Genomic DNA, 27583 nt, shown 5'->3' on the forward strand with positions numbered 1-27583 from the left:
AGGATTATTATTAAACTTAAGTTTGGAGTAAATTTTATTTACATTTCACTTTTTGAACCAATTATTCCAATACATTAATAATTATAAACTTTACCTAAGATTGTACATACTCCTTTCATTAAATGTTTACATTTATGTTTTACAAAAAGGTCTTGAGCAGCTCAGTAACTGAGAAACTAACTATCCATAGTCAAGAATCTACCATACTGTTTGAAGGACAGCTTGAAGTCTGTCAGAGATATGGTGAGGAAATGGAGTGGTAATAACTGAACAATGTTTCAATATTTAACCGTCAGAATTTGCATGCAAAATACCTACAGCTCAAAGCGAAACATCAACATTTTATCATAATGTTGTATAATAATGATTTCCAGCACCTTGGGATGTTCTCCCGATGTGAAAGGCGCTACACAAATGTAATTTTGTATTGTATATCAAAAACAGTATCAAAATATTTCAGAATAGTCATAGGCTATGACTTATTCAAAAGGAAATGATTCAGGTAGAAGTTCCAGAAAAATAATTATTTATTACAAATGTCTGAGTTACCAGTGATCGTAAATGGGAAAATTCTAAACGTTGGTTAGTTTAATCTGTTTGACATAAAAGTTACCAGAGACAATTAACAGACTCACTAAAGGATAGTCCGTATAGTTTTTCTAAGGTAAACATGATATCACATTTGAATTTGCTGAACAATGAACTTCATCTATCAACACTCCAAAATCAAAAACAAGAGATTCAACATCTCTATCATCCATGAAGCAAAATGTACGGAACATAAGGTATTAAATCTCATCGCTGTTTACAAAATAACTAAAATCGGAAGCCTCCCAGAAAAAACAGGAATAGCTCTTCTATTTTAGTTGCAAGGCACAACAGAAATAAACCCCATCTTAAGATACTCTATCTAGCTTTAGATGTTCAGAACATTGCTACATCTATAGTAATTAAACATAGTTTAGTATGTTAGAATGATACCTCTAAACACAAAAGTATACAACTTTTCACTAAATAAAGCCCACTCTTCCTGCCAGATTATTTATTAAAATTCAGTTAACTAATCTCTTCCTCATTCTTCCTGTCATGTGGCACAGAACTCGAGATTGCAATTTTGTCTATTGTGGGCGCTGTTTAGGGGGTATGTTCAGGTTGTAACAATTTATAGCATCACTCACTCATAGTACATTATAGCCTTGTACCATTTGCACCTTGTACAATTATCTATCACATCAGGAAATAAATGACTTACTCATGTGTTTTCAATAAGAGAACATTTCTTTTGGTACCAATACTGTGTGGATCTTATTGCGCATATATGCAGACAGACCACTCACTCTCTTTTCACGTGCCAATAACTTCCAGGTCATTAGGCTGTTACTAACATTTCCAGCAGTGAGCTGATAACTCAGAAGTTAGCCACCTTAGCTTTCTGTGTTAAAAAAAAGACCAGACTCCAGGTTATCTGTCCGCTGCCAACGTCACTTGCTCTTTACCCGTAAAATAAGAAGTGCCATTAGCAGTATCCTGATGTCTCAGAAATCAGACTTTTTTTTATATATAAATGCAGGAACCAGCCAGTGTATAGAGAGTGAACTGGGCACTTGTATACATACGCGGTTAAATCAGTTATTGAGTCTCACTATAGAGCAGGTTGGGATTTTGTGGATCACAAACAACCACATTATAACTGGATCCACTGCACTGTGCATGTTCAAATGGACTATCATTAATAATATAGAATGCATCAAACACAATGTGGTTTATAAAAAGCAAGAAATTGCACAAGTAGACTGTGAGAACACTGAACTGCTACACTTGGATAAAAAAATTATAGGTTGCTCATTGAGAACACATTAATAATGGTGTCGTATGGTTTATTCACATCTCCAACAGTTTTGCTGGTGAATGACGTAGAATCTTTACCATTCTAGCTCCACTGGGTATTTCCCTGTGAGACAGGCTGTACAATGACCTATTTGTTTGGGGGAAGATTTACTGTCATTGTCACCATTACTGATGATGGAATTTGGTCGCAGACTTTTACTCCCTTCCTGTACAGCTGAAAGCAACCCATCGACAGAGAGATACACCACACTGTTTGCACCTGAAAAATAGAATTCAAGATTTTTTTTAAAAAAAAGCTGATAAACCTCAGGAGAACAACAAACAAATGGTAATTGATCAGGTTATTCAGGCTCTGATTTTACCTTATCAGTTTCAATACTGAAAAGGATACTCATTGGAATCAGAAATATTTTATTTAATTGTTTGCTCTTAATTCAGATAGAGGTGACACTTGGGTCAAGTACTACACGTGGAGAGAATAAAAAAAACACTATTGCAGACTTGATGATCCAAACATCCCGTTTTGGTTTTTATCTTGTAAACATTGCCTGATCATCACTGAACCACCCCACCTCCTCGGAGTTTAACAGCAAATTTATTACAATTCAAATGAAAAACCCACAACTAACCTATATAGCCAGCAAGGTCCTCAAACTCTGGTTTGTTCGCAATTAGTTCTTCCTTTGTTGGAATATTGATTCCCATGTAACAAGGAAACCTTATTGGAGGTGAAGCGACACGTATGTGTACCTGTAATGGTTGAGAAGTCCAGCATACATTTAACAGGAAAAATAGAAAGCTTTGATTGAAATATTATGTGTAATTGAATTTATACAAAACCTTAGTTAGACCACATTTTGGAGTTGTGCCCAATGCTGGTCTCCACACTATAAGAGTATAGCAGCTATGGATAGAGTAGTGTAGATTTATGAGTCGCTATCAGGACTGGAAGGTTATTCCTATCAGTACAGACCAGCCAGTTTAGTCTTTTTATGCTAAAGAGACTTTAAAGGGGACCTAATAGAAGTGTTTAAAATTATGAAAGGGTCCGATAAGGTTAACATAAATAAGCTGTTTCCAATGGTTGAGGTGTTCAAATCCAGGGGACACAAGTATAAATGAGCAACTAGGGGATCTACGAGAATTTAGGAGACTGCTTCACTCAGAGGGTAGCGATATTATGGAAGTCGCTACTTGGAGTGGTGCTTAAATCAGTCATCGGTGCATTCAAGAGGAATGCTAGTACTTTTACATGAGGGAGAGGGAAATAGAAGGGTGTGGGACAGAGAGCAAGGAATGGGTGAAGACCTGGGCCCATAGAAAAATGCAGCTGCACTTTTTCTGTGCTATCCGCTAAAAACCTATGAAAATGCAGTTTGCTCAACCCCAGGCCTCTGTACACCGGTGCCAGCAGTTTAATCGGCACCACTACTGTTGGCAGCTCAGGACACACATACAGGAGTGGGAAATGGGCTTTGCTCACCCTGAGGCACCATTGTTGAGATTGTCTATGTGTCTCTCTCCTTTGTATGTGTGTGTGTCTGTACCTCTTGTCTGTGTGCATGTTTGTGAGTGTGTGTGTGTGTCTCTCTGTCTGCGTGTGACTATGTGAGTGTCTGTGAATGTGTGTCTCTGTAAGCACATGTATGTCTCTTTCTGTGTCTGTGAGTGGGTGTATTTTCCTCCCCGTCTGTGAGTGGGTGTCTTTCTCCATATCTGTAATTGTCTCTGTATGTGAGTGTGTCTCTCTGGGTGTGTGCGCGTATGTTTCTCCGGGTCTGTGTGTGTATGTCTTCTGGGTCTGCGTGTGTGTTGGCGGCCCCAAGAGGCAGGAGGTGGTGGAGCCCCGCAGTTTGGATACTGGCAAGCAATGCTGTTGTTTTAGCAGATCTCCAACAATCGTAATATGTATTATTTCTTCATCTTTAGTTTTTATCAATAAAGTGAAAACATGTAGGCAGTAAAATGTACTTCTCAACAGCTCCAATCAACCCTGGCAATTTTCTGGAAATTTGTCAAATTTGCTCCCAATTTCCCTCAAAATGTCTAATTTTTAATCAAATAATTCTGTAATATTCTATTGTCCCCGGTGAAGTCTCATGTGGAGTATAACCACCAGTATTGGGCCGAGTGACCTGTTTCCATGCTAACTTTTTATACATTTATTTAGAAAAATATTAATGTCTTAACCTGATCTTTAGCTGTAAAACAGGCAACATAATTTCACATGCTTCTGCTTAACAATTTGTTCAAAGAATTGCTGAATGCAAGCCTGTAGATTGATGCTGCAATCTATTGCAGTTAAGTAAATGACCTTTTTAAATTATTTATATTTGACTAAACACTGAATTCTAATGTATTTAAAACAGTGCCAAAATTAGAAAATCATTTAAATAAAAAAACATAACTTGTTTTCTGGCTTCCTTTTTAATTACCTCTTTGGCACCTGCTTCCTTCAGGACCTTGATGATTGGAGAAATAGTATTTCCACGTACAATAGAATCATCTATCAGCACGATCCTCTTTCCAGCAAAGTTATCACTTAGTGCTCCAAATTTTTGAGCCACTCCAAGCTGACGTAATCTTGTATTTGGTTGAATAAATGTTCTGCCTACGTAGCGGTTTTTGCAGAGTACTTCCACATAAGGCAGTCCTGCCTAAAACAAATAAAATATTGAGGAGATAAAAAAAATAAAGTAGCAGGATCTAAGGTCATGTTGTTTTCAACCTCCATTAGTCAAACAAACCAAACCCAAGTATCATAATTGTAGGATAATTATGATACCATTTGAGAATAAGATTATTGACTTGATTATTGTAATATTTAAGAAGGTTATTTTAAGATTATCGGAGGTGAAATCTTAAATACTCTGAAAATGCTAATTTATAAGCAGACTGTGATTTTAAACCTTCAGCAACAAAAATCAAAACATACCACAATTATAACAATATCTAAATATAGAACATCTCATCAGCAAAATATGAGTGACAAGCATGGAAAATCCAACATTTTGTGCTTCTTGCTTTTTAAATATATTTTAGTGTTTATTCATTGGCTTTTTTTTGACTTCCCATCACGGGCTCTGAATAGCTCCACACAAAATCCATTTCACCCACTTTAAACATTTCATGTTGTGAATTCCTATATATATTAATTCATATTCTTCTGTCGTTCTGTTTACAGTTTATTAAAATTTTCAGTGGAAATAATTTTGCCAAAAAATCTGCCAATTTCTAAAATATATGAAGATTTTGTAAATTATAATAATCCTTGCATTTTGTACTGTCAGAAGAACATCTCAAAGCTCTTCACATGATTTACTTCAAAAGTGGAATGACTGTATTTGTAGGCAAATACAGCAGTCCATTTGCACACAATGTCCTATAAATAGCCATGAAGTTAATGACCAATTTTATTCGGCGGATTGTTGGCCAGGACACTGGAAGAAACTCCACCAAATTACATTCTTACGCATCTTTTACATTTCACCAATAGTACCAATATGTTCCCAGACCAGTTCAATAAGCTGCTAAGAATACATAAGGCAGACTTTGCCTTTATTTTCCACCCCATGCCCCAAACTTTTCCATCCTTTGTTGTACTACTGTACCCCAACAGTTAGTGAATTGTTGTTTGTGCTTTAATATTCATAATGCAGCTGTCAAATGTTTTTGTTTTTCAGCAAACAATTCAATGAACTAATATTATCTCCCTCTACTCTTGTATTGAAATAAATTATTCTCCTTACCTCTTGTGCATAACCAAGTGCTGCTGGAGTTGCAGATTCAGGAACTGTGCTGACCAAGTCTGCATCTACCGGAGCCTCAATGGCAAGCTGATGACCACAGCGACGCCTGACAGTATATACCATTTGTCCTTAGAATTAAAATCCATTTAAATTAGAATAAAACATAAATTACGAAAATAACAACATTACATTTGTATAGCGCCTTTCACGTCGGGAGGACGTCCCAAGGAGCCGGACAGTGTACAGCATTTCAGACCCGAGCTGGGGTCAGGGAGGTGACCGATGGCATAGTCGAAGAGGAGGGTTTTGAGGCGGGACTTAAAGGAGGCTAAGGAGGGGGTGAGGCGGAGTGACTGGGGGATGAGATTCCAGAGGTTGGGGGCAGAGTGACTGAAGGCTCTCCCGCCCATGGTGGGGCGGGTGGGTCGCGGGAAGTAGAGCAGGCCAGAGCCGGCTGAGCGGAGGAAGCGGGCGGGTTGGTAGGAGGTTAGGGGGTCGCAGAGGTAGGGTGGGGCGAAGCCATGGAGGGCTTTGTAGGTGAGAACCAGGATCTTGAATTGGATCCTCTGAAGAATAAGGAGCCAAAGGAATCGGGCAAGAATGGGGGAAATGGGGGTCACCGAGTTTTGTGCGGACGAGGACACGGGCTGCAGAGTTCTGGATTATCTGCAGCCTGTGGAGGGAGGAGTTGGGAAGGCCGACAAGCAGGGTATTTGCATAGTCGAGCCTGAAGGTAATGAAGGCATGAACAAGAGTTTCATCGACCTGAGGGGTGAGGTAGTGGTGGAGTCGGGTGATGTTACGGAGGTGAGGGAAGGCAGAACAGGTCATGGCTTGGAAGTATGGAGAAGACAGTTGAGGGTTGAACAAGACACCTAGGTTCCTGACTGGCTTGGTGAGTTGAAGTGTGCAACCATGGAGGTTGATACTACCAGAGGTTGAGGTGCAAAGGCGCTGGCGTGAGCCAATCAGGAGAACCTCAGTTTTGTTCACATTGAACTGTAGGAAATTCGCCCTCATCCAGGACTTGATGTCCGACAGACAGTCTGTCAGGACAGCAGTGGTCCTGGGGTTGAGGACGGAGGCAGAAAGATAGAGTTGGGTGTCATCTGCATACATATGGAAGTTGACCCCATGTCTGTGGATGATGTCACTAAGGGGGAGCATGTAGTTGTTAAAGAGGAGAGGGTCAAGGACAGAGCCCTGGGGGACACCAGATGTGAGTGCGGGGGCTGGAGGAGAAACCGTTAGAGGCAACAAAGTGGAGACGGTGATAGGGACAGGAATCGAACCAGGCAAGGGCAGGTCCGTGAAGATTGAGTAAAGAGGAGAGGCGGTGTATGAGGATGGAGTGGTCGACAGTGTCGAAGGCGACAGAGTGGTCGAGGAGGACAAGGAGGCAGAGGGAGCCCTGATCACAGATGTTCAGAATGTCATTAGTGACTTTGACCAGGGCTGTTTCCGTGCTGTGGGCAGAACGGAAGTCGGATTGGAGGGATTCAAAGAGGGAATGGTGAGAGAGAAAGGAGTGGAGCTGGGACGCAACGACTCGTTCCAGGACCTTGGAGAGGAATGGGAGGTTGGAGATGGGGCGGTAACTGGAGAGGAGGGATAGGTCCAGGGAAGGTTTTTTCAGGATGGGGGTGATGACGGCTGTTTTTAGGGGGGTGGGAACTGAACCGGTGGGCAAGGAGAGGTTTGTGATATCGGACAGGAGAGGGACCAGAAGGTGGAGATGAGGAGAGAGGTGGGGATGGGTTTGAGGGAGCAGGTGGTGAGTTTGAGTTTGCGAACGGTGGTGGTAAGGGAGGAGGGAGAGATAGGATCGAAGGAGTATAGGGGGGGATGGGTGGGGGGTTGGTCATGAGGGAGAGGTGATGTGGGGGTGGCGGTGGATGGGGTAGAGGTGGCTGAAAGTATCACCTCGATTTGGGATTCAAGGAAGTCCAGCATCTCCTCAAAGTTGGAGTTTGAGGAGAGGATGGGCGAGGAATGGGAAGGTGGACAGAGGAGACGGTTTGTGGTGGAAAACAGAAGCCTGGGGTTGTCCTTTGCCTTAAGATAACCTTGGTGTAGAAGGAGGATTGAGCGGAGGCAAGAGTGCAGTGGTAGGTTTTTCTGCCGATGGACCGTTAGTTTAGATTTGGTCCAGGTGCGTTCAGCAGCTTGAACTTGTGCCTTGAGGGAACAGAGATGGCTGGTGTACTCGGGGATTTATGGGAGTATGAGGCAGTTCGGGAGGTGAGGGGGGGCAAGGGAGTCCAGAATGGAGGAGAGGGAGTTGTGGAGAAGAGAGTGAGGAGGGGAGATCAGTCAGTGAGGGCCAGAGGTGTAGGAGTTCAGATGACTCCAGGGCAGTGGAGAGGGAGGACATTTTTTTCCCCACAGACGCTATGTGATGGTAGAGGGCTGAGAAAGGGGAAGGGGTACTGAGGTGTTGAGGGAAGATGAAGTGATGGTCTGAGATCGCTTTGTTGATGATGGTGATATCCGAGACGATGAGACCCCGGGTGATCAGCAGGTCAAGAGAGTGGCCACAGTCGTGGGTGGAGGAGTGGATGAGGAGTGAAAGGTTAAGGCAAGAGAGGGAGGAGGTCGGCAGAGGGGGGTGAAGTGGAGGTTGAAGTCGCCTAAGATTAGGAAGCGTTCAGAGCAGAGGGAGAGGGAAGATAGGAGGGTGGAGATGTCCAAGAGGAAGGTGGGGGAAGGCTTGGGGGGGACGGTAAACCAGGAAGATTTTGAGGGAAAGCCTGGAGGGGTGGTAGAAGGTAAGGTGTTCAAAGGAGGGGAAGGTTCCCGAGGAGTAAGGGGAAAGGCCGAGGGGGGAGCAGGAGATGAGAGCCACACCACCGCGATTGTAACCTGGTGTGGCCTCAACTAGTGGGAAGGTGTCCCCTGGGGTGACCCAGGTTTCGGTGAGAACGAGGATGTCAATGTTTTCCTCGACGGTGAGGTCATGGATTGTGAGGGATTATTTGTTAGTGAGCGGACGTTCTGCAGACTGATGCGGAGGGGACAGTTAGTGGTGGGATGGTGGGGGAGATGAGGGGGGGAGGGGGTGGGCAGACTGGTTGGATGGGGATGTGAGTAAGGGAGGAAAGTTTGGCTCTCATGGGTGAGGGCCGGTGGGCCTTGTGGTGAGAGTGGGGGAAGGGGCAGTCAGGGTGGGTGCTGTAGGACAGCCGACAGCGTCTACCACAGTGGGCACAACGGCAATAAATGTTCAATTCAGAAATAGTTCCGTATCGTTGTGAAATAATTGCCTGGAATATTTCCATAACAACAACAATTTGCATTTGTTATAGCGCCTTTCACAGCAGGAGGACATCTCACACCACTTAACTTTAAACACATCATTATTATAAATCAAGGTGTGAAAAGAGCAGTTTTAGGAATGTGGAAAAGAAAAACTAATGCATGATTGTTCAGTTTTGAGATTATATCATAGGATGCTTGGAGATATTGAGGTCAGGCCAACACAGTGCAATTTTATTTAACACCGCCTTCTTTTGGCACACTGCATACTTCATTATTATGTGGTTCAAAATAAATTGTAATGGCAGACAAGTTTACTAGATCATGTTTTTAAATCTTTCATAAAGCAAATACCTGGTGCAAGATGGTGCAAATAAACCTATATTTTCAAACAATTCCAATTTCTTTGCGACTATTTTAATTTAGGACTTTGAACCATGAAACAGAGTATTTACACTCAAATTATAGCAGGAAATAATAAATATGATTGTGTAGCACCTTATTGAAAATTCTGAATTACCTTCAAATATGGAGTCAGGTCTGGCAAAATAAACATATTCAAAAATACAGAATGCAGGAGGATCTCCTCCAGGTCTTGGTACACGGTCAAGTGTTTTAATTCCATGCTTAGAAATCTGTACAATTTCCCCAGGTAATACTTCACGGTAATATCTAGAAAGAGAAAACAGAAATGCTTAAAGGTTCTACCAAGCAATAACTACTGAGGTTTCTTCCCTCAAAATCTAATTACAGAAAAAAAAGAGCAGCAGGTGATTGCACTAAGAAGCTTAGTAGGACTAGTTTTTTCTGGCAAATAGATTCATAATCATGGTATATTATTTTGCAGGTATCTGCTAGGAAGCCGACTGCTGTCTATGTTGCTAAAATGTTTGCCAGTTTTTTTTCCCCCCAGAGTCTGACAGTCCTGTTGCACTCCCCAATATCAGCACTTACTCTTTTAGTCATTTAAACAATTTTGCCAGCCCAAGACATCAAAAATATCTCAAAGCACTTCACACAGCAGTGTAAAGTGTAGCAACTGCATTTCTAAGCGACTACAGATACCAATTTGTACACAGGAAACAGCCATGAAGTGAATGACCAATTTTATCTGAGGACCTGGATAAGACAATGGGAGAAATTCCCTTCTCCCTTTCGAATACTGCCAGGGGATCTTTAACCTTTACCTGAGGAAGCAAGCAGAACCTCAGTTTAACATGTCATTTAAAGGAAGCCACTTCCAACAATAAAGTGTTCCTTCAGCAGACAATGAGCTCAACGTCTTGACCTGGGGCTTCTGACCCATTATCTAAGCAAGGCTGACATTTAACTCATAACAACTAATAGGAGATCCCACAACTACACAACTAGCTGAAGGACATTGCAATTTAACTTTTCATGTGATCAAAATATACTTTAAAACTACAGTACTGACAATGGGGAAAGTAATGAAAAACTGATCAGTCATCAGTTCATTCTCATATTTTTTCAATCCCCGTCCATCTTCAGGTCCACTGCAATTTGTAAATAAATGCAATCTATATGTACTCTGCTATTCAGAAAGCGGCAATGAGGAATTGCAAGAGTATTACTTTTTGCCAATTAGTAACCTTACCCTTGGATACAGAAAGCAGTATTTTTCAAATAAAGACATTTTATCTATAATGGGGATTTACTGTGTACAAATTGGCTACTGTGTTTGCACGCAGGGTAGTCACTCTGCTTTACTGTATATCCTGTGAAGTGCTTTGTGGTGGCCTTCTGATGTGAAAGGTGACAAATCAAATGGAAAGATTATTATTCCCATCTCCCAAATGTCAGTTATTTTTTCACCAAAAGTGATAACCCACCAGAATATTCAGTAATATTCTGGTATACAGTAAGACCCCAGTGTGTTTGAGTTAATTAAATCAGACCCTGCATTATATACAGGTCGTGTTATAAAACATCGGCTGCCGTTCATTGCTCCGGGATCACCAGATTACCACGGACATCACTAAAATAAACGGGCCTGTCAGCAACAATCTCTCCAGTGAGCATATCCAGCAGCTGGATGCAGAGGATGTGAGCCAGTCAACCGAGAGCACTTCTGGTATAATGTCCACGGTGCACCCTTGTTATAAATGATACATACTAAATATAACAGGGTCTGATTGCCGTTTCACTGGGAGAATTTATTTGTACAAAATTCTAAACGATGTATGAAAAACAGTGGTAATTCATACTCAAAAAATGTGCACACACTCATTTGGGAATGGAAATAATTTTACAAAATATAAAATATGATATATTATTTCTTTGCAACCAACATTCCAAATAGATAGCTGAAAGGTTTAGATTTCTTTTTAAATTTTAAATAGAAAACACTAGAAAAATGTTTCCTGGTTCTTTGCCACACTGTTAGAGATCTTCCTTTTTATCAAAATGCAAGGATTATTATTTTTAAAATATGGGACTATCAGGAAGCACTGGAAGAAAGAAAATAAATCAAAAGATTTAATTATTTTTTCCTTTAAAAATTCTAGAAATAAAAACGGGAAGCTAAAGGCAAAATGCATTTAAATTACAATTAATCTTTAAATGCATCTTCATGTTGCAGCATTGATAAGAAAAATAAGACATGTAATGATAATATTCCTTGCATCTGATATAGCACCTTACTTTAAGATATCTCAAAGCGCTTCAGAGTATACTGTAGTGAATTGACTGTATATTCTGTGGGTGAAACACGACAGCAGTGCCCGTCGTGAATCTGATCATTAAATCCATGACAAACAGTCATGGATTTAGTGACCAAATTTTTTTTGTGGGATCATTACCCCCGGTTAATGATCTACTAATCGACTAACAACTGGGTTCGTACTTACTGCTAGGTAAAAAGAGGCATGTGGAGTAAGAAAACTTCCCTAAGGTTTCACCCTGAACGGGAATCGAACCTGGGTCCACTCACTTGCGAGGTTCTAACCAATAAGCTACAGGACTCCACATGTATTGTTGTATTCAAGACATTGTACAGTAAATGTAATTAACTGCCTCACCTGGCACCAATAGATTGAAAACTACATGACTCAGAAGAGACCACCCATCCTTCAGTTTCTGATTCAGTATCCGTTTCTCCTGTAGGCAAAAGAATAAAAAATAAATTAGGTTGCACCTAATTTCAGATAAAATGCCAAGGCATTCTCCCAATATATTATATTGATTGGAGGAATTAATATTTCGACTGTAAAATTCACCAAAACACGATCACCATTCAGTAGGAAGTATCTTGATCAGTAAATAACAGTATTCATTTGGATTTTCCAATTTTCTCAAGCAAATCAAGTAAATCTCCATTTTAAAAAACCATACCGCTTTTGTATCCCTTTGCAACACAAAAATGGCCAACTTCCAATTTGTTGCCACAAATCTCTACCTTCTAGTATTATTGACTTTTTTTGCATAGTAAAGTTGGATGTTATACACAACTACTGCTGAAAATTGACATTGCAAAACAGATTTGACCACCTTTCAAAAATGTTTCTTTCACACTCAAGAATGTTTTAAGGAATTTCTTTGAATGTTATTAAAGAACTGCTCATCAAAAAGTCACGAGAACAATTCAACATTAAAAACTAATGGGTGTTCACAGCTGGTTAGCAAAATTCTGCAAACGCAGAACTCTCCACAGTCTGCGCCAACTGCATCTTGAAGTGGAAATTATAATGGACTCCAGGTGTATAAACTGGAGATTATTTCTGAGCTATAGAGTAGGTGTGAAGCAGCCAGGATATTTAAGAGCAATTGGTAGAAAAGTAAAAGGAGGTAGAAGAAATACGAAGATTTACAAGCAGAAATCAATTAATTAAAAATGACTAGCTTCCTTAACTCCTCTCCATAGCTGATTTAACACTAATAAGTTGCAGAAAGCCCACAGGTGGGATAAATGCTTTTAAAACATTAATGGATACAAAAACTAAAATAATGCCTATTACAAGGACATCACCAGTATGGGAAAAGGGAAACCAAAATGTTACATAAGGTTCGTTTGATAGTTTATTTATAGACTAATTGGAAATGTAATGCTCAAGCTAAGAATGTGAAACTGGACGTTCCAAAAGGACTTATACAACTTTAAATATTGTATAATTAGAAAACTGTGATGTCAAAGAGCAATGATACGATTAGCGAATTGAGTTAAATTAAAGTAGTTTCACGTGATCTGAGAGATAAGCTTGCAAAAAAACTGCAAACTCATCTGCAGCTCAACTACAAGCCCTTTGAGCAAGACAAGAGTTGAAGAGTAAACCAAAGAATTAAAGAGATATCCTGACTTTTGAGTATACTCAAGGATTCAAATATTACATTCAACAGTCAATAAGTCACTCCCAGTTCTGTGGGAGATTTTTTTTTCAACAATGTCTCACATTGCTACAGGCTTAGTGGATGCCAGTAAACAACAACAAAATTACATTTGTATAGCGCCTTTCACGTCAGCGGGACATCCCAAGGCGCTGGACAATCAGTGTTTTGGACCCGACTTGGGGGTCGGGATCGGGGAGGGGTAAGGAGGGTGACCGAAGGCACAGTTGAAAAGGAGGGTCTTGAGATGGGTCTTCTTGAAGGAGGCAAGGGTGGGGGTAAGGCAGAGGGACTGCAGGGTGGAGTTCTAGAGAATGGGGCAGAGTGGCTGAAGGCACTCCCTCCAATGGTGGGGCGGGCGAGGCGGGGGATGTGCATCAGGCTGGAGTCTGCTGAATGGAGGGAGCAGGCAGGTTGATAGGGGGGGTTAGGAGGTTACAGAGGTAGGGGGAGCAAGATCATGGAGGGCTTTGAAAACGAGTACCAGGATCTTGAACTGAATCCTCTGTGTGATGGGAAGCCAGTGGAGCTGGGTGAGAATGGAGGTGATAGGGTGGTGGATCCTGGTGCGGGAAATGACACGGGCTGCAGAGTTCTAGATAATCTGCAGCCTATGGAGGGAGGAGTTAGGAAGGCCGACAAGCAGGGAGTTTGTGTAGTCGAGCCTGGATATCATGAATGCGTGTATGAGGGTCTTGGCAGCCAGCGGTGTGAGACAGTGGCAGACTTGTTGACATTCAACTGGAGGAATTTAGCTCTCATCCACGACTTGATGTCTGACAGGCAGTCTGTGAGGACAGCAGTGGTCCTGGAATCGAGGGTGGAGGCAGAGAGGTAGAGTTGGGTGTTATCCACATACAATAAAGAAGCTAAGGCAGATGGAACACAATTTACATTGTATTATAATAGAAAGATAATTTGGCATTTTCTGACAAAATGAAACTTTCAAGATGTTGATAAAAATGGTAATCCTGCTTAGTCTCCACATTTCAGTAAAATACTGATGCTGATAATCTAACCATCTGTAGTCACACATGAACGATGGCCACTTGAGCAGGAATTGGAAGGGTGTTGAAAATTTTATGGGGTAAAAACAATTATGGAAATAACTATTCAAAAAACATCAAACCAGTTTTAAGCCAATCAAGCCTACCCTTCTAATTTTATACGTTCACGGTTGTGCTTTATAATGCTAATCCAACCCCATTTGCCTGCCCTTTTCCATATCCCTCAATGCCCTTTATTCTCAAGTATGACTACCCTTTTAAAAGGAACCATATTGCATCCATGACCTTTCTACACCTTCCACATTTTCACAACATTCAGCTGTTACATTTCAAAACCTATTACAATTTGTTCTGATGCACCATTCAGCAGTTGATTTCAAAGTGGAGTAAGTCATCTGTCCGACAACCAATGATGTATGATATGGAACGATTAACGAGGGGAAAGCTAACATAATAACTTAAAAGCTTTGCATTGAGATGATTTTCTTTATTTTCAAAAATGTGGTTTCTTACTTGGACTGTCGAATTTGGAAACTGGTACAAGGCGGCCCAGGCACAATGGACGGTTCCCATAAGGGTCACGGACAGCGTAGATTACATCTTTGTACATGACAAGTAATGAATAAGAGGTAAGTGTTGCAGTCATTAAATTTCTAATCCTAGAAATAAAATGAAATTGGTGTCAACAGAGTTCCGTTTCATAAACATCGTTTTTCACAAGGAATATTCAGACAACATGTGCTATGGGAAGAATTAAATTGTCACTTTGCATCTGCCTCATCTGCACATACCATGCAAGCTATTACATACTGCGACTCAAGAAAGTAATGGTGCAGTAGTGGGCAGGTAATAATAATAATAATAATAATCCTTGCATTTGATATAGCGCTTTTCACGTCGGGAGGACGTCCCAAAGCGCTTCACAGAATATACTGTAAAGTGAATTGACTGTATATTTGTGGGCGAACGCGGCATGGGTGGGTGGGGAATGTGGATAGAATAATAAGCCTAGAGCAGAAGACGGAATGGGACAAAGGTAAAACAGAACAGTCTGGGGTTGGCAATGAACAACACAGGCTGATACAAAGTCTAAACGTAATTTTTTTCAATTTTCATTGCTGGTATGTGAAGTGCTTTGAGATGTCCTCCTGATGTGAAAGGCACTACATAAATGTAAATTCTTCTGTTTTCTCTTCTATTAAGTTGAAAGAGACAAGTGGAAACACTTTCTCGCATGATAATAGCTTGAGAATGAAGAATGTAAAAAATATAACAAAACAACTGGACTTATATAGCACCCTTCACGCAGGGTCGGAGTGTTTAGCAGTAGCGGAGCATGACTGAGCCAGGGAGAGGGGAGGTAACCATAGGTAAGGTTGATTGGAAAGCTCCTCAGGTGTGATCTGAAGACGGACATTAGGGAGAAAGATAGTGGGATTGAGGCAGAGTTGCGTAGTGGCTGAAAGCACTGCCGCCAATGGTGGAGCGGAGGTGACAAGGGGAGGCCAGATCCAGCTGAATGAAGGAAAAGAGATAGAGTTGTGCCAATGCATGAAGTGATTTGTATGTAAGTTTGAGGATCTTGAAATCGATCTGTTATGCAATACAGAGTCAGTGGAGCCTGGCAAAGACTGGAGTGATGGGATGTGGAGTTAGTACGGGTGAGGATATGGGAGGTGGAGTTTTGAATTAATTGGATAGTGGAGCTGGGGAGACTGACAAGGGCACTGGAAAAATTAAAGTGGTAGGTGACGAATGCGTGGATGAGGATTTATGGTCAGAGGTGGGCGACTTGGCGGAGTTGAGAAAATATAACAAAGTAAAAATGATTTGCTTACCACAAAACATGCACACAACTTATTTTTCTTTATGACTAACCCAGAATTTAAAGTTTACTATAAGTACAGTCCAAGCTTTAACATATGGAAAACTACAGGTGACTGGTGGACAGAAATACTCTTGGAGCTGCTTTGTCCCAGGATAGAGTTTCATAAAAGTAGCATTTGTTACCTAGCCACCCAGTCAGGTGTATCAGCTTCCTCCTTTGGTGGGGTCAAAGCCAGCAGCTGTGTAATAAGTTCACTGTCTGAGCTGGTGGACAAACCAACTCCATGTCGCAGTACCTAGACGTAGAAAAGTTATTTTATTGCACTTCATTTAACAGCCCACAAATTTCACAATTATTTTCATTACGCAAATAGTATTATTCGTTCTTTTACATTAGACAAAAACAACAGTTAATGTTGGAATAAAAAGCTGAACGCCCTCTAGAAAGTGTAAAGAGTCATTGCTCCAAAATGTCGCTGTGTTCAAACTTAAGAGTAGAGAAGACACAGACTTAAGATGTAAACATTAACATACTTAAGAGGAAATGTGAAGCATACATGGAGAAGGGAATGGAGAGGGGATAAGGAAGGGTGGAGGCTCCCGCAGAGAATAAATACTGGCATAGTTTGGTTGTTTTAATGCTATAGTGTATAATAAGCTTTGCAACTGATATAGTGCCTTCCACATCGGGAGGACATATGCTTTACAAAATTTACTGCAATGTGTGGCATCTGTGTATTTTGTAGGTTAATGTGGCAGCCAATTGGCATAGAGAAATGTCCCACAAACACCCAATAAGTCAACGACCTATGTAATTCTATGTAATACCTTCATTTTCAGTTTTTTGGCATTAACGAGTTCTCCATTGTGCGCAACAGCTATCTTTCCATGAAGAGTTTCCACTACAAATGGCTGACAGTTTTGGAGTCCAGAAATACCCGATGTGGAATATCGAGTGTGTCCTATTCCCAGGTTTCCAGTGCGAAGTTTCTGTATCTGTTCCTCTCGAAAAGTACTATTGACAAGGCCCATTCCCTATGAAAAAGAAACAGTTTTAGCATAATCACAGACCTGCTTGAAATTCACAGCAGCTCAAACAGTATCTGAAAGACAAAGATGTATGTACACAAACTCCAACAAATACTTAAGTTAAAACAAAATGTAATAAGCAAGACTGAATTGATATTTGCTCAAACAAAATATGACGTAATATTGAAGGCATGTTTATTATCTGACGGGGAGGGGGTAAACCCTTTCGAGCTGAGCCGGCTTGACAATGGAATGTCAGAGTAATCAATCCTCCTTGGCAGTCTCGGAAGTCTGCTTCCTGATCCAGGTAGGTATACAGTATGACTAGGTACTGTTGATGACAGACCAACCAACCAAGCTCATTGGCAAGGTTTGGGAGGACTAGACTAAACACCGAGAACAGGAATTCTTCCCACTCAGATACAGTTAGCTTTGCAACCGATATAGTGCCTTCCACATCAGGAGGACATATGCTTGGGACATCCTCCCAACTTGAAAGGCACTATACAAATGTAATCTTGTTGTTGTTGTTAATGTTGCAAGCCAAAGCCCTCGGGGCTAGGGTGCTCCTTCCTGAAAAGCAGCAAGAAGCTTCGCAGACAGTCTCTCAATAGCAAGCTATAGCGCTAGCAATAGCAAGAGAATCAGAGGAAAGTATCTGCGAGGCGTGTCAGGGAGGGCGGAGGAGCCGGTTAGTGGTGGAGAACAGGAGCCTGGGATTGCCTTTTGCCTCCAGGATTAACCTGGAATAGAAGGATGATTTGGCTGAGGCGAGAGCGGAGCGGTAGTTCTTGATGAGGTCCAGCCAGATGTGGCGGTGAATCGTTCGGCCGGATTTGAGCCAAGTGCGTTCGGCAGACTGTACATGACCATTAAGCAAGTGGACATGGCTGGCGAACCAGGGTGAGGATCGGGAGTAGAAGGCAGTTCGGGAGGTGAGGGGGGCAAGGACGTCGAGTGTGGTGGAGAGGGTGCTGTGGAGAAGAGTGAGTGCAGTGAGTGGATTGTTGCGAGAGGTGGGCCAAAGGGGGAGGAGATCAGAGGACTCCAGGGCAGCAGAAAGGGATTGCAGGGGGATCTTCTTCTACAGGCGGTAGGATATGGTAGTGGGTTTGAAGGCAGTGGGGAGAGGGATATGGGAGTTGAGGGAGATGAAATGGTGGTCAGAGATGGCCTTGTCAGTAATGGTGACATCCAAGACGCTGAGGCCCCGGATGATTCACTACCCCAGAAGGCTGTAGATGCTCAGTCCTTGAACATCTTCAAGGCTGAGACTGATAGATTTTTAAAAAAGAGGCATTAGAGGATATGGGGATAGGGCAGGTAATTAGAGTTAGGTCAGAAGATCAGCCATGATCTCATTGAATGGCGGGGCAGGCTCGAGGGGCCGAATGGCCTACTCCTGCTCCTAATTCTTATGTTCTTATGATCACCAGGTCGAGTGGGTGACCATGGGTGTGGGTAGCTGAGTGGATGTGGAGGGAGAGGTTGAGAAAGGAGAGAGGTCTGAGGAGATGGAGCAGGAGGAGGTGAAAGTGGAGGTTGAAGTCAGAAATACATAAGTAGGGCATTTTGGATATTAAGCATGGTGATGGTTTTCCACTGGGGTCAGGCACCCAATTGACCGCAAAATGGCACATTTATCCCATAGTCATATGTAGAATTATACTTTACTCTCAACAGTGTTCTAGTTGAATAGCCATGATAAATAAGTTTCCAATTGGGTTTGGCTTTTAAAAAAAAAGCTCTTGAAAATTTCCACTATCGGAAACAAGCATAGTGAAATATAATTACCGCAGTACGTACTTATAATAATACTTGCATTTGATACAGCGCCTTATCACATTTTTTTGGATGTCTCAGAGCGCTTCATAGAATATACTGTAAAGTGGATTGATTGTGTATTTTGTGGTTGAAAAGTGGCAGCCAATTGTCCACAGCATTATCCCAAACAGTCGTGGATTGGGTGACCAATTTTTTTTTGAGGGATCATACCCCCAGGAATGAGATCTGCCAATCAATAAGGAGAAACTCTTTCTTTTCAAAATTTAAAAGATCATTAAAATCTGCCTGTACAGCCAGACAGGATGTTCGCATTCAAAGAACAAAGTAATACAACTATATTTGATATTATAATGCTTAATATCTGATTCATCAGGTTGTCACCTGTGTCAGTCCTGCATGCTATGCATGCACAACAAGTGATGTTAACAGTGACTTAATGCCGCTGAAATCAGTCAATTTGGCTACCGATGACCCAGTTGGTGTTTTGCAGTAATGTTAAGTATTTGCATTTTTTATATAAACAAATGTCTATGACTATAAGCCTATTACGCGAGGTAAACCAAATAAGGCACAACATTATAACAAAGCAGATTACAACTATTACAAAGGTTATCATGGACATACCTTATGAATTGCATAAAGTGGCGGGGAAGCTCCATTACTTGTCACAATTCCAGCACTTTCTTGACCTCTGCAGCAAACAATCAACATTTAACAAGAATTAGAAATGCATCTACATAATCCTGACGTGAAAGGCACTATGTCAATGCAATTTGTTGGTGTAAAATGCAACCTACTTAATTTATATGAATTAGTTATTGAATTGTGAGCTACGAAAAGAATATACCCTGTGACCAATTAGGTTGTAATGAGTGTATCTCAGTACTAGATTGACCAAATCCCTGATTGTCCAGCACTCTGGGCACCTTCCTGATGTAAAATGCAAATGTAATTTTGTATTGTATAATGTAAGGATAACTTCCAAATTCACTTGTATTTATGAAACCACAAAAGATGCACAATACATTACAGTATATCCTGGGAAGTGCTTTGAAACCTCTCGATGATGTGATAAGGCACTATATGAAATGCAAGGATTATTACTATAAATTCTTGTTTGATACAGCACAAGGTTTACAGCTTGTTTAGGCCCAGAAGCACAGGCAGAATACGACCCTGAATTATTCTAACCACTATCATCTGTAAGCGAAACAAAAACAATTTGGCCATTATCATCCTGCAATCGATTCCAGTCTGCTGCTCAGCAATTTTAGTTGCTTTTCCTGAAAACAAGGTCCCGTCTGCATGTTCAGGTGGATGTTAAAGACCCTGTAGCACGATTTGAAAAGAGAAGGGAAAGTTTCTTTTGGTGTTCTGGCCAACAATCACCCAGATAAAATTAGTCACTCAACTCCATGGCCGCTTACAGGACACTGCTGCACCCAAACCGGCTGCCATATTACACTGATAAAATACACAAAGTCAAACCACTTTACAGTATATCCCGTGAAGCGTTTTGAGACATCTCAACAACGTTATAAGGTGATCTCTAGCCAGACAATGTATGAGGAGAAATGGAGAGGGAGGGAAAGAGCAAGGACATGCCTGACCTGCTGCCCTCGCGATGCTGCCTCGGTTCTGTAGTCTGCCCGCCCTCTGCAGCAATGGGTTCAATGCCTGCTCAAACTACAAGGACCGACATGCGCGGCACTCCACGCATTCTCCCTCCCCAGTGGCCGCACAAAATCCAGCAGGTGGGTGAGAAACTCTACCCTCGAACAATATTATAGTCCAAACTGAGTGAAAGGCAAGTTTAAACTCTTTGGAACAAGTGTTTCCCGAATGGAGTAAAATGATCCCTCAATTGCACATCACATTTAATGGCTTAATAATGACATTCCACGTTCCTGTTATACTCTGTTGTTCCACTTCAACAACTTGAACACAATTGAATAGAATAATCACAGCTGATAAACAGCCTACCTGCCGACATCTGCCGGCCCATCTGCTTTAAACATCATAGAAAATGTATAATACAGAAGAGTATATGACCCATCTGGTGGGAGGTGCCATACACTAATTCCATTGCCCTTCTCTTTTCTCATCCCCATTGCTCTGTGCCAAAAGCTTATGTGACAGATATGACGGTGAACCCAGTCACATGGGCTGCCGACTAAATAGGAGCTAACAGCTGTCATCTCTGCAGATAAACTGCACTGCAAATCGATCACCGTTGAGCGCTGCTTTTAGAATACCCACTTTTAACACTTAAGGAAAGATTGAGATCAATACTTAATACTGAAGCAAAAATTAACAGAATGCTGAAAATCTAAAATAAAAATGTGATATGTGCAAACATAAAGTGCTGCTTATTCTACGTAGCATAACTTTTATTAATTAGGAACCTTGCTTATGTAAGAATAATCATGAGAATTGTACTTCAAATTGTAAACCAAGCCAGTTTGGGCTTGTTTTTGGAGAATTATACACCATGCCAGTTAGGAATCTGGGTGCCTTGTTTGACCCTCAACTATCCTTTCTCCCCCATAATAATAAATAATCCTTGCATTTGATATAGCGCTTTTCACGTCGGGAGGACGTCCCAAAGCGCTTCACAGAACACACTGTGATGTGAATTGACTGTATATTTGTGGGCGAACGCGGCAGCCAATTGCGCACAGCAGTGTCCCACAAACAGTAGTGGATTGAAAATGACCAATTTATTATTGTTTTGGAGGGATTATTATTAGGCTCTGTGTGGAGTAAGGAAACTTGCCCAAGGTTTCGCCCTCTGCCTGGAATTGAACCCAGGTCTCTCACTTGCAAAGCGAGTGCTTTGCATATCCGTGCCATGACCTGCTCTGTCTTCCCCCACCTCCACAACATTGCCTGACTCTGCCATTGCCTCACCCCGCAGACCGCCGAAACCCTCATACATGCATTCTTCACCTTAAGCCTCGAGTAAGGAAACTCCCTCCTTGTCGGCCTCCCCAACTCTTCCCTCCACAAGCTGCAGATCATCTAGAACTCTGCAGCTCGTGTCCTCTCCCGCACCAGGCTCCGCAACTCCATCACCCCCACCCTCGCCCGGCTCCACTGGCTCCTCATCCCTCAGAGGATAGAATTCAAAATCCTTGTCCTCACTATCAAGGCCATGCACGGCCTTGACCCCTCCTACCTCTCTGATCTGCTGACCCCCATCAACCTGTCCACTCCCTCCATTCAACAGGCTCCGGGGTGCTCCAGGTCTCCCACCCGACCTACCCTACCATCAGCGGCCGAGCTTTCAGCCTCTCTGCCCCAGTCCTTGGAACTCAGTCCCACAATCCCTTTGCCTTGTTCCCTCTCGCTCGCCTCCTTCAAGGCACGGCTCAAGACCCTCCTTTTTGATCATGCCTTCAGCTGCCCTCATACCCCACTCTGCGCTCTCCCATCCCAACCCTGCCCCCATGCTTGGGTGCTGGTCCCTGACTGTTCAGCACCTTAATAATAATAATAATCCTTGCATTTGATATAGCGCTTTTCACGTCGGAAGGACGTCCCAAAGCGCTTCACAGAACCTTGGGACGTCCTCCCAATGTGAAAGGTGCTTTACAAATGTAATTTTGTTATTGTTCATACTCGTAACTGCAAAGGGCCAATAGAAATGCCCTACAAACAGCAATGAAGTGAATCGCCTATTTTAATCAGGGGATTGTTGGCCAGGACATTGGGTGAAACTCAAAACTTGAGAGCGTACGTGCTGCACGCATAACCCTCGTTCTGATCTACCAGTTGAAATATCCCTGCTTTTAATAATAATCCTTTCATTTGATATAACATCTGCTGGATATTTCAAAGTGCTGTATATTTGTGGGTGAAAATGTCTACAAAGTGAAATGCAATGTCCTATACACCCTTCGAGCATTCTTCAAAACATTGCAGGTTTTCTGGCTGATTAGCAAAACAGCTTTGACATAGATGAGTATTTAATTCCAGTTACTATCTTTACCAACTACTTGCGCAATGTTATATAAATTCATATTGTTACAAAACATAAGAATCTTCAAATGAGGAATCTTTTTTAGCTCCTCGGAAAGAAAGAATTCACTTGGAGCATTTTAAGTATTTTAATGAATTTCATACTTCCAATTAGTTTAGGGATAGGAGTTCTTCCCCTCCCTCTACACTGCCCTGAATTCTTCAAATTTGGATCACCAGGCTACAGAAAGTGAAATATTTACTGTCATGTACCATCAGGTATTTTTTGTTACACAAGTTTTCAGGTATTCAATACTTGCAAAGTTATATGCCATCCAAATACACATTCAAGAACATTCTACGAGATGGTTTTGTGTTATGATGCACGTTATGCACGACTGAATGTAGAATATCAACACCAACATACAACAAACTAGTACTTGCATTTATATAGTGCCATGAACATCTAACATCTTACAGCACTTTACAGCGACAAAGATGAACACTAGAAGCAGAGAGGGTGGGGTGTGTTTGTGTGTGGAATGGAGGAGACTATAGGCATAGTCAACGAGGTTGTTTATCGTGTGGCTTTTGAAGCCAGTTAGAGGCACCAAAACAGGAGTTCCAGAAGGTGGAGGCATAGTGGCTAAAGGCTTCGCTGCGGATGGTGAGGACAAAGAATGAGCAAAGTGGACGACCAAGATAGTGAAGCTATAGAAGATCATAAAAGTACAAAGGTTTGAGGGCATTGAGATTTGTAGGTGAGGACCTTTAAGTCGACTGTTGGGAGATCGAACCAGTGGAGCCTGATGAAGATGAGAATGTGAAACTTAAGTGTGCATGTTGATGCAAGCCACATGTTGGATTGCCTGGAGCTGTAGATAGCAGAGCTGAGAAGGGCAGTGAATAGTGAGAGACTATTTTTAAAACATCACATGGGAGGTAACAAAGGCACGATTCAGGGTTTTGGTCTCATTCAGCATGAAATATGGATGGAGATGTGGTGAAGGTACAGACAAGTGGGCTTAGCCAGGGACTGGATTTAAAGGAGGAAAGAGAGCCAAGAGTTGAACTCCAAGGTTGTGCACTGGGTCAGTAAGTTGCAGTGAGTGACTGCTGTATTTGTGTCTTTTATATTCTGACTGAAGCATCAGGTTTTCATTTTGCAAGAAAAACATTTGGACCCTTTAAAGAACACTAACATACTCCACTGTTGTGGAGCTGGGGAGACCAGCAAGGAGGCAAGATTATTATTATGTAATGAGAGAAGACTTAACAATTTGCATTTATATAGGACCGTTCAATGTGCAGTAGCGTCCCGGAGAGCATGAAACCAGCATCCCACTAATTTCCTTTTTAGGCAATTTCTCATTCAGAAATCTTAATTTCATAAAACGTTTCACTGAAGCCTCAAACAGTCCGTTCACTACCGATTTCCATCTGCAAACCGAGTAACGTTCTCTTTCTCTATGACCGTTGCCTTCAGCTCCCCTCTCGACTCTCTACCCCCTCCTCGCTCCCTCCCTCCCCTCCCCCTGACCATTTCCCCCCTCCTTACCCCCCTCCCCCTGACCATTTCCCCCCTCCTTACCCCCCTCCCCCTGACCATATCCCCCCTCCCCCTGACCATTTCCCCCTCCTTACCCCCCTCCCCCTGACCATTTCCCCCCTCCTTACCCCCCTCCCCTGACCATTTCCCCCTCCTTACCCCCCTCCCCCTGACCATTTCCCCCTCCTTACCCCCCCTCCTCCTGACCATTTCCCCCCTCCTCGCCCCCCCTCCTCCTGACCATTTCCCCCCCTCCCTTCCCTCCCCTCCCCCTGACCATTTCCCCCCAATGCTCGGGTCCCGACCCAACTGCCCAGCGCCTTGGGACGTCCTCCCGACGTGAAAGGCGCTGTGTAAATGCAATCTTGTTGGGTGTCGTTGTTGCTGTTGGTGTTGCTGTTGCGAGATTGCCGACCCGCCGGCACTGAATGAGTCTCAGCGCGAAGCCATGTGGTTTTTGCATTAAACGCTCTTCGGCGGAGGGAGGGAGGGAGGGGGGGGGAAGGCGTTTCAAAACCCCGCAGCCCCCGAACGCGTTTGCATTTTACTCTCGGATGCATCCAGACGGGATACCATTTTTTTTCTCCCCAAAATAGCCTTCGGGCCATCCCCGGCTCGCAGACGGAGCCCCTGATCAGCGGCAGCGTGCGAGTGAAATGGAGGGGAGTGGGGGGGGGGAGCGGCGGGGGCTCGGCTCAGGAGATCACCAACACTAGTGCGGGGTATGTTTATGCAATGTGCCCGTCTCGGCAAAGGGCGGGCGGGGGGTTAGGGGGGGGGGGGGGGGGGGGTTGGGGGGTGGGGGGGGTTGGTGGGGGGGGGTTGGGGGGTGGGGGGGTACGGGTTTACCTGTGTTGCAGCGCCACCAGTCCCAGGGCGATCACGTGAGGCACATCCAGATGGGTGGGCCAGTCTCCGGCCGCGACGCAGCCGAACACGCCGCAGTCCTCGCCGATCCCCTCGGACTCCATGGCTCCGGCTTTCACCCTCTCAGCACGGACGGACGCCACAGAGAGAGAGAGAGGGGAGGGAGGGAGGGGGAGGGTGGGTGGGGGGAGGGAGGGGACCCGTCGACCAAACCGCGCACTTCTCTCCGAAGCGATGACCCGCATCCGGGACGGACTTCACTTTCTCTCACCAACACGCGCTCTCACGGACATAGATTTTGTAACTGCCCCTCCGCGCGCCGACCCCGCCCCCCCTGCGCCCCCCCAGCGCTGCGCCGACCCCGCCCCCTGCGCCGCGTCGACCCCGCCCACCAGCGCCGCCCCCCCTGCGCTGCGCCGACCCCGCCCCCTGCGCCGCGCCGACCCCGCCCACCAGCGCCGACCCCGCCCCCCCCTGCGCCGCGCCGCTCGCGCACATGTGCTTCTCCAGTGGGGCCAAAGCCGCACCAACCCCCGGACAGGAAGCGAGCGTCGGGGTGCGCGGGGCGGAGTGGGGGAAGAGAGGGAGGGAGGGGGGGAGGGATTTAAATAAATTATGTCGCAGTTGACGAACTACTTCTTTCGGTGTTAGACTGATTCTTGTGTTTTGGCACAGGATCAGGTTTTCGAAAGGGCAGATTTACAAAGGCAATCGGGAATTTCTACTTTTTTTTCGCGCGGTTTTGAACATCGCCTCCATCTCCCCCCCCCCCCCCCCAGCTAAGAGTGTATTTTGGTACATGCCACTCACGCGCCCCCGCCCCGTCCTGCCCCGCGCCGCCGCCGCCGCCACCGCCTGGCGCGAGCTGATTGTTTAAAAGTTTGAATTCGGGCCGTTCAGAACGTGCGGCGGTTGGGAAGCGTCAGGTAAGAGCGGCGGCTCCTCAGACCAGCTGTCACCACCACCACCCACCACTTCGTGTGTATCGGCGGTGCCCCCGGTTATTAGTGAGTAACCCTGAGCGGGGGGGGAGGGTGTGTGTGTGGAGTTGTATCACTCCCAACACGCGGCCGCCCGAAGGGGACCAGCACCGGTCCTTACTGTGTCAAACCTCTCCACATGGAGTGACTTGAGGGCGAGGGGCCACGCAACCCGCTCAGCACGTGCAGAAGAGGGTTTGCCTGAGTACAGGAGGGAGGAGGGTGTGTACAGAGTGTGTACACGGGGGGAGGGTGTACACGGGGAGGGTGTGTATACAGAGGGTGTACATGGGGGGAGGGTGTACACGGGGAGGGTGTGTACAGAGTGTGTACACGGGGGGAGGGTGTACACGAGGGGAGGGTGTACACGGGGAGGGTGTGTACAGAGTGTGTACACGGGGGGAGGGTGTACACGGGGAGGGTGTGTATACAGAGTGTGTACATGGGGGGAGGGTGTACACGGGGAGGGTGTGTACAGAGTGTACACGGGGGAGTGTGTACACGGGGAGGGTGTGTATACAGAGTGTGTACATGGGGGAGGGTGTACACGGGGGGAGGGTGTACACGGGGAGTGTGTGTACAGAGTGTGTACACGGGGGGAGGGTGTACACGAGGAGGGTGTGTATACAGAGTGTGTACACGGGGGGAGGGTGTACACGGGGGGAGGGTGTGTACAGAGTGTACACGGGGGGAGGGTGTGTACACGGGGGGAGGGTGTGTACAGAGTGTACAGTGTATGGCGGGGTGAGTGTGTACGGGGTGGGTAATACACATGTCTGTGTACAGAGGGGTGGGTGGGTTTGTCTGTCTATTACATGGGGTGCATTTGCCCACGTTTATTGCAGGACTGGGAGTTACCTGTACGGGTTGGTTTTGTCAATGTGCTATGGTTTTGTGTAGGGGGTGAGAGGCGTGTTGGCCTGTGCTCGGAGTGACCAGGGGAGTGGGTTTGCCAGTGTGGGGCGTGTGTACGGGGGAGGGTTTTGTATGCACTACAGAGCATGTGCAGAAGTAGGAGGGTTGCTCCTGTGTGGTGGGAAGGGGAAACGGGAGGTTGGCCCAAGTGCCGGGTGACTGCACAGGGATAGCGCGGATTTGTGTTGTAGAGTTTCTTGTTGACCGAAAGGGCTCAGGTCCGGGTGTGCCGTTTCTTTTCTGAACTGTGTGTCATTTTATCAGCTTTCAGGAGTGCAGAATTTACTGAGAATGGCGAATCTTGCAGGTGAGTGAAAGTAAAACTGTTTATTTTGTGGGGTTGCTTGGTTGTTTGCACTTTTGCTTCCCTCACCAACATGGGTACACTTTGACTTGAATTCCAACTGATTGTGCACTGATTGTCCATTTCTTTATATCTGGCCCTTTGTTTACTTTATATCTTTATTGGGG

The 27583-nt window shown here is 44.1% G+C and overlaps 2 protein-coding genes across 4 annotated transcripts in view; one reads left to right on the forward strand and one right to left on the reverse strand.

The window, feature by feature from the left end:
- Positions 1-25339, reverse strand: ppat (phosphoribosyl pyrophosphate amidotransferase). Its single transcript, XM_042342071.1, has 11 exons — positions 25200-25339; positions 19466-19532; positions 16856-17062; positions 16211-16323; positions 14714-14859; positions 11891-11969; positions 9373-9524; positions 5598-5725; positions 4284-4505; positions 2478-2598; positions 1-2107 (listed from the first exon to the last, which is right to left on the reverse strand). Exons 1-11 carry the CDS (start codon positions 25319-25321, stop codon positions 1923-1925), a joined length of 1542 nt encoding a protein of 513 aa, XP_042198005.1. The 5' UTR covers positions 25322-25339; the 3' UTR covers positions 1-1922.
- The window catches only part of paics (phosphoribosylaminoimidazole carboxylase, phosphoribosylaminoimidazole succinocarboxamide synthetase), a 12387-nt gene continuing 9852 nt past the window's right edge, over positions 25049-27583 (forward strand). Inside the window, exons 1-2 of one of the 3 annotated variants that reach the window (XM_042342090.1) lie at positions 25049-25072; positions 27377-27419. In XM_042342090.1, the coding sequence (XP_042198024.1) occupies positions 27404-27419 (16 nt within the window). In that variant the 5' untranslated portion in view covers positions 25049-25072; positions 27377-27403. Of the gene's footprint in view, positions 25073-25744; positions 25925-26040; positions 26144-27376; positions 27420-27583 lie in introns of those variants that run through there. The other 2 variants (XM_042342085.1, XM_042342079.1) reach the window with 2 other exon arrangements.

This window comes from Callorhinchus milii, unplaced genomic scaffold, assembly GCF_018977255.1.
Source record: "Callorhinchus milii isolate IMCB2004 unplaced genomic scaffold, IMCB_Cmil_1.0 Scaffold1, whole genome shotgun sequence".
Classification (NCBI taxonomy): Eukaryota; Metazoa; Chordata; class Chondrichthyes; order Chimaeriformes; family Callorhinchidae; genus Callorhinchus; species Callorhinchus milii.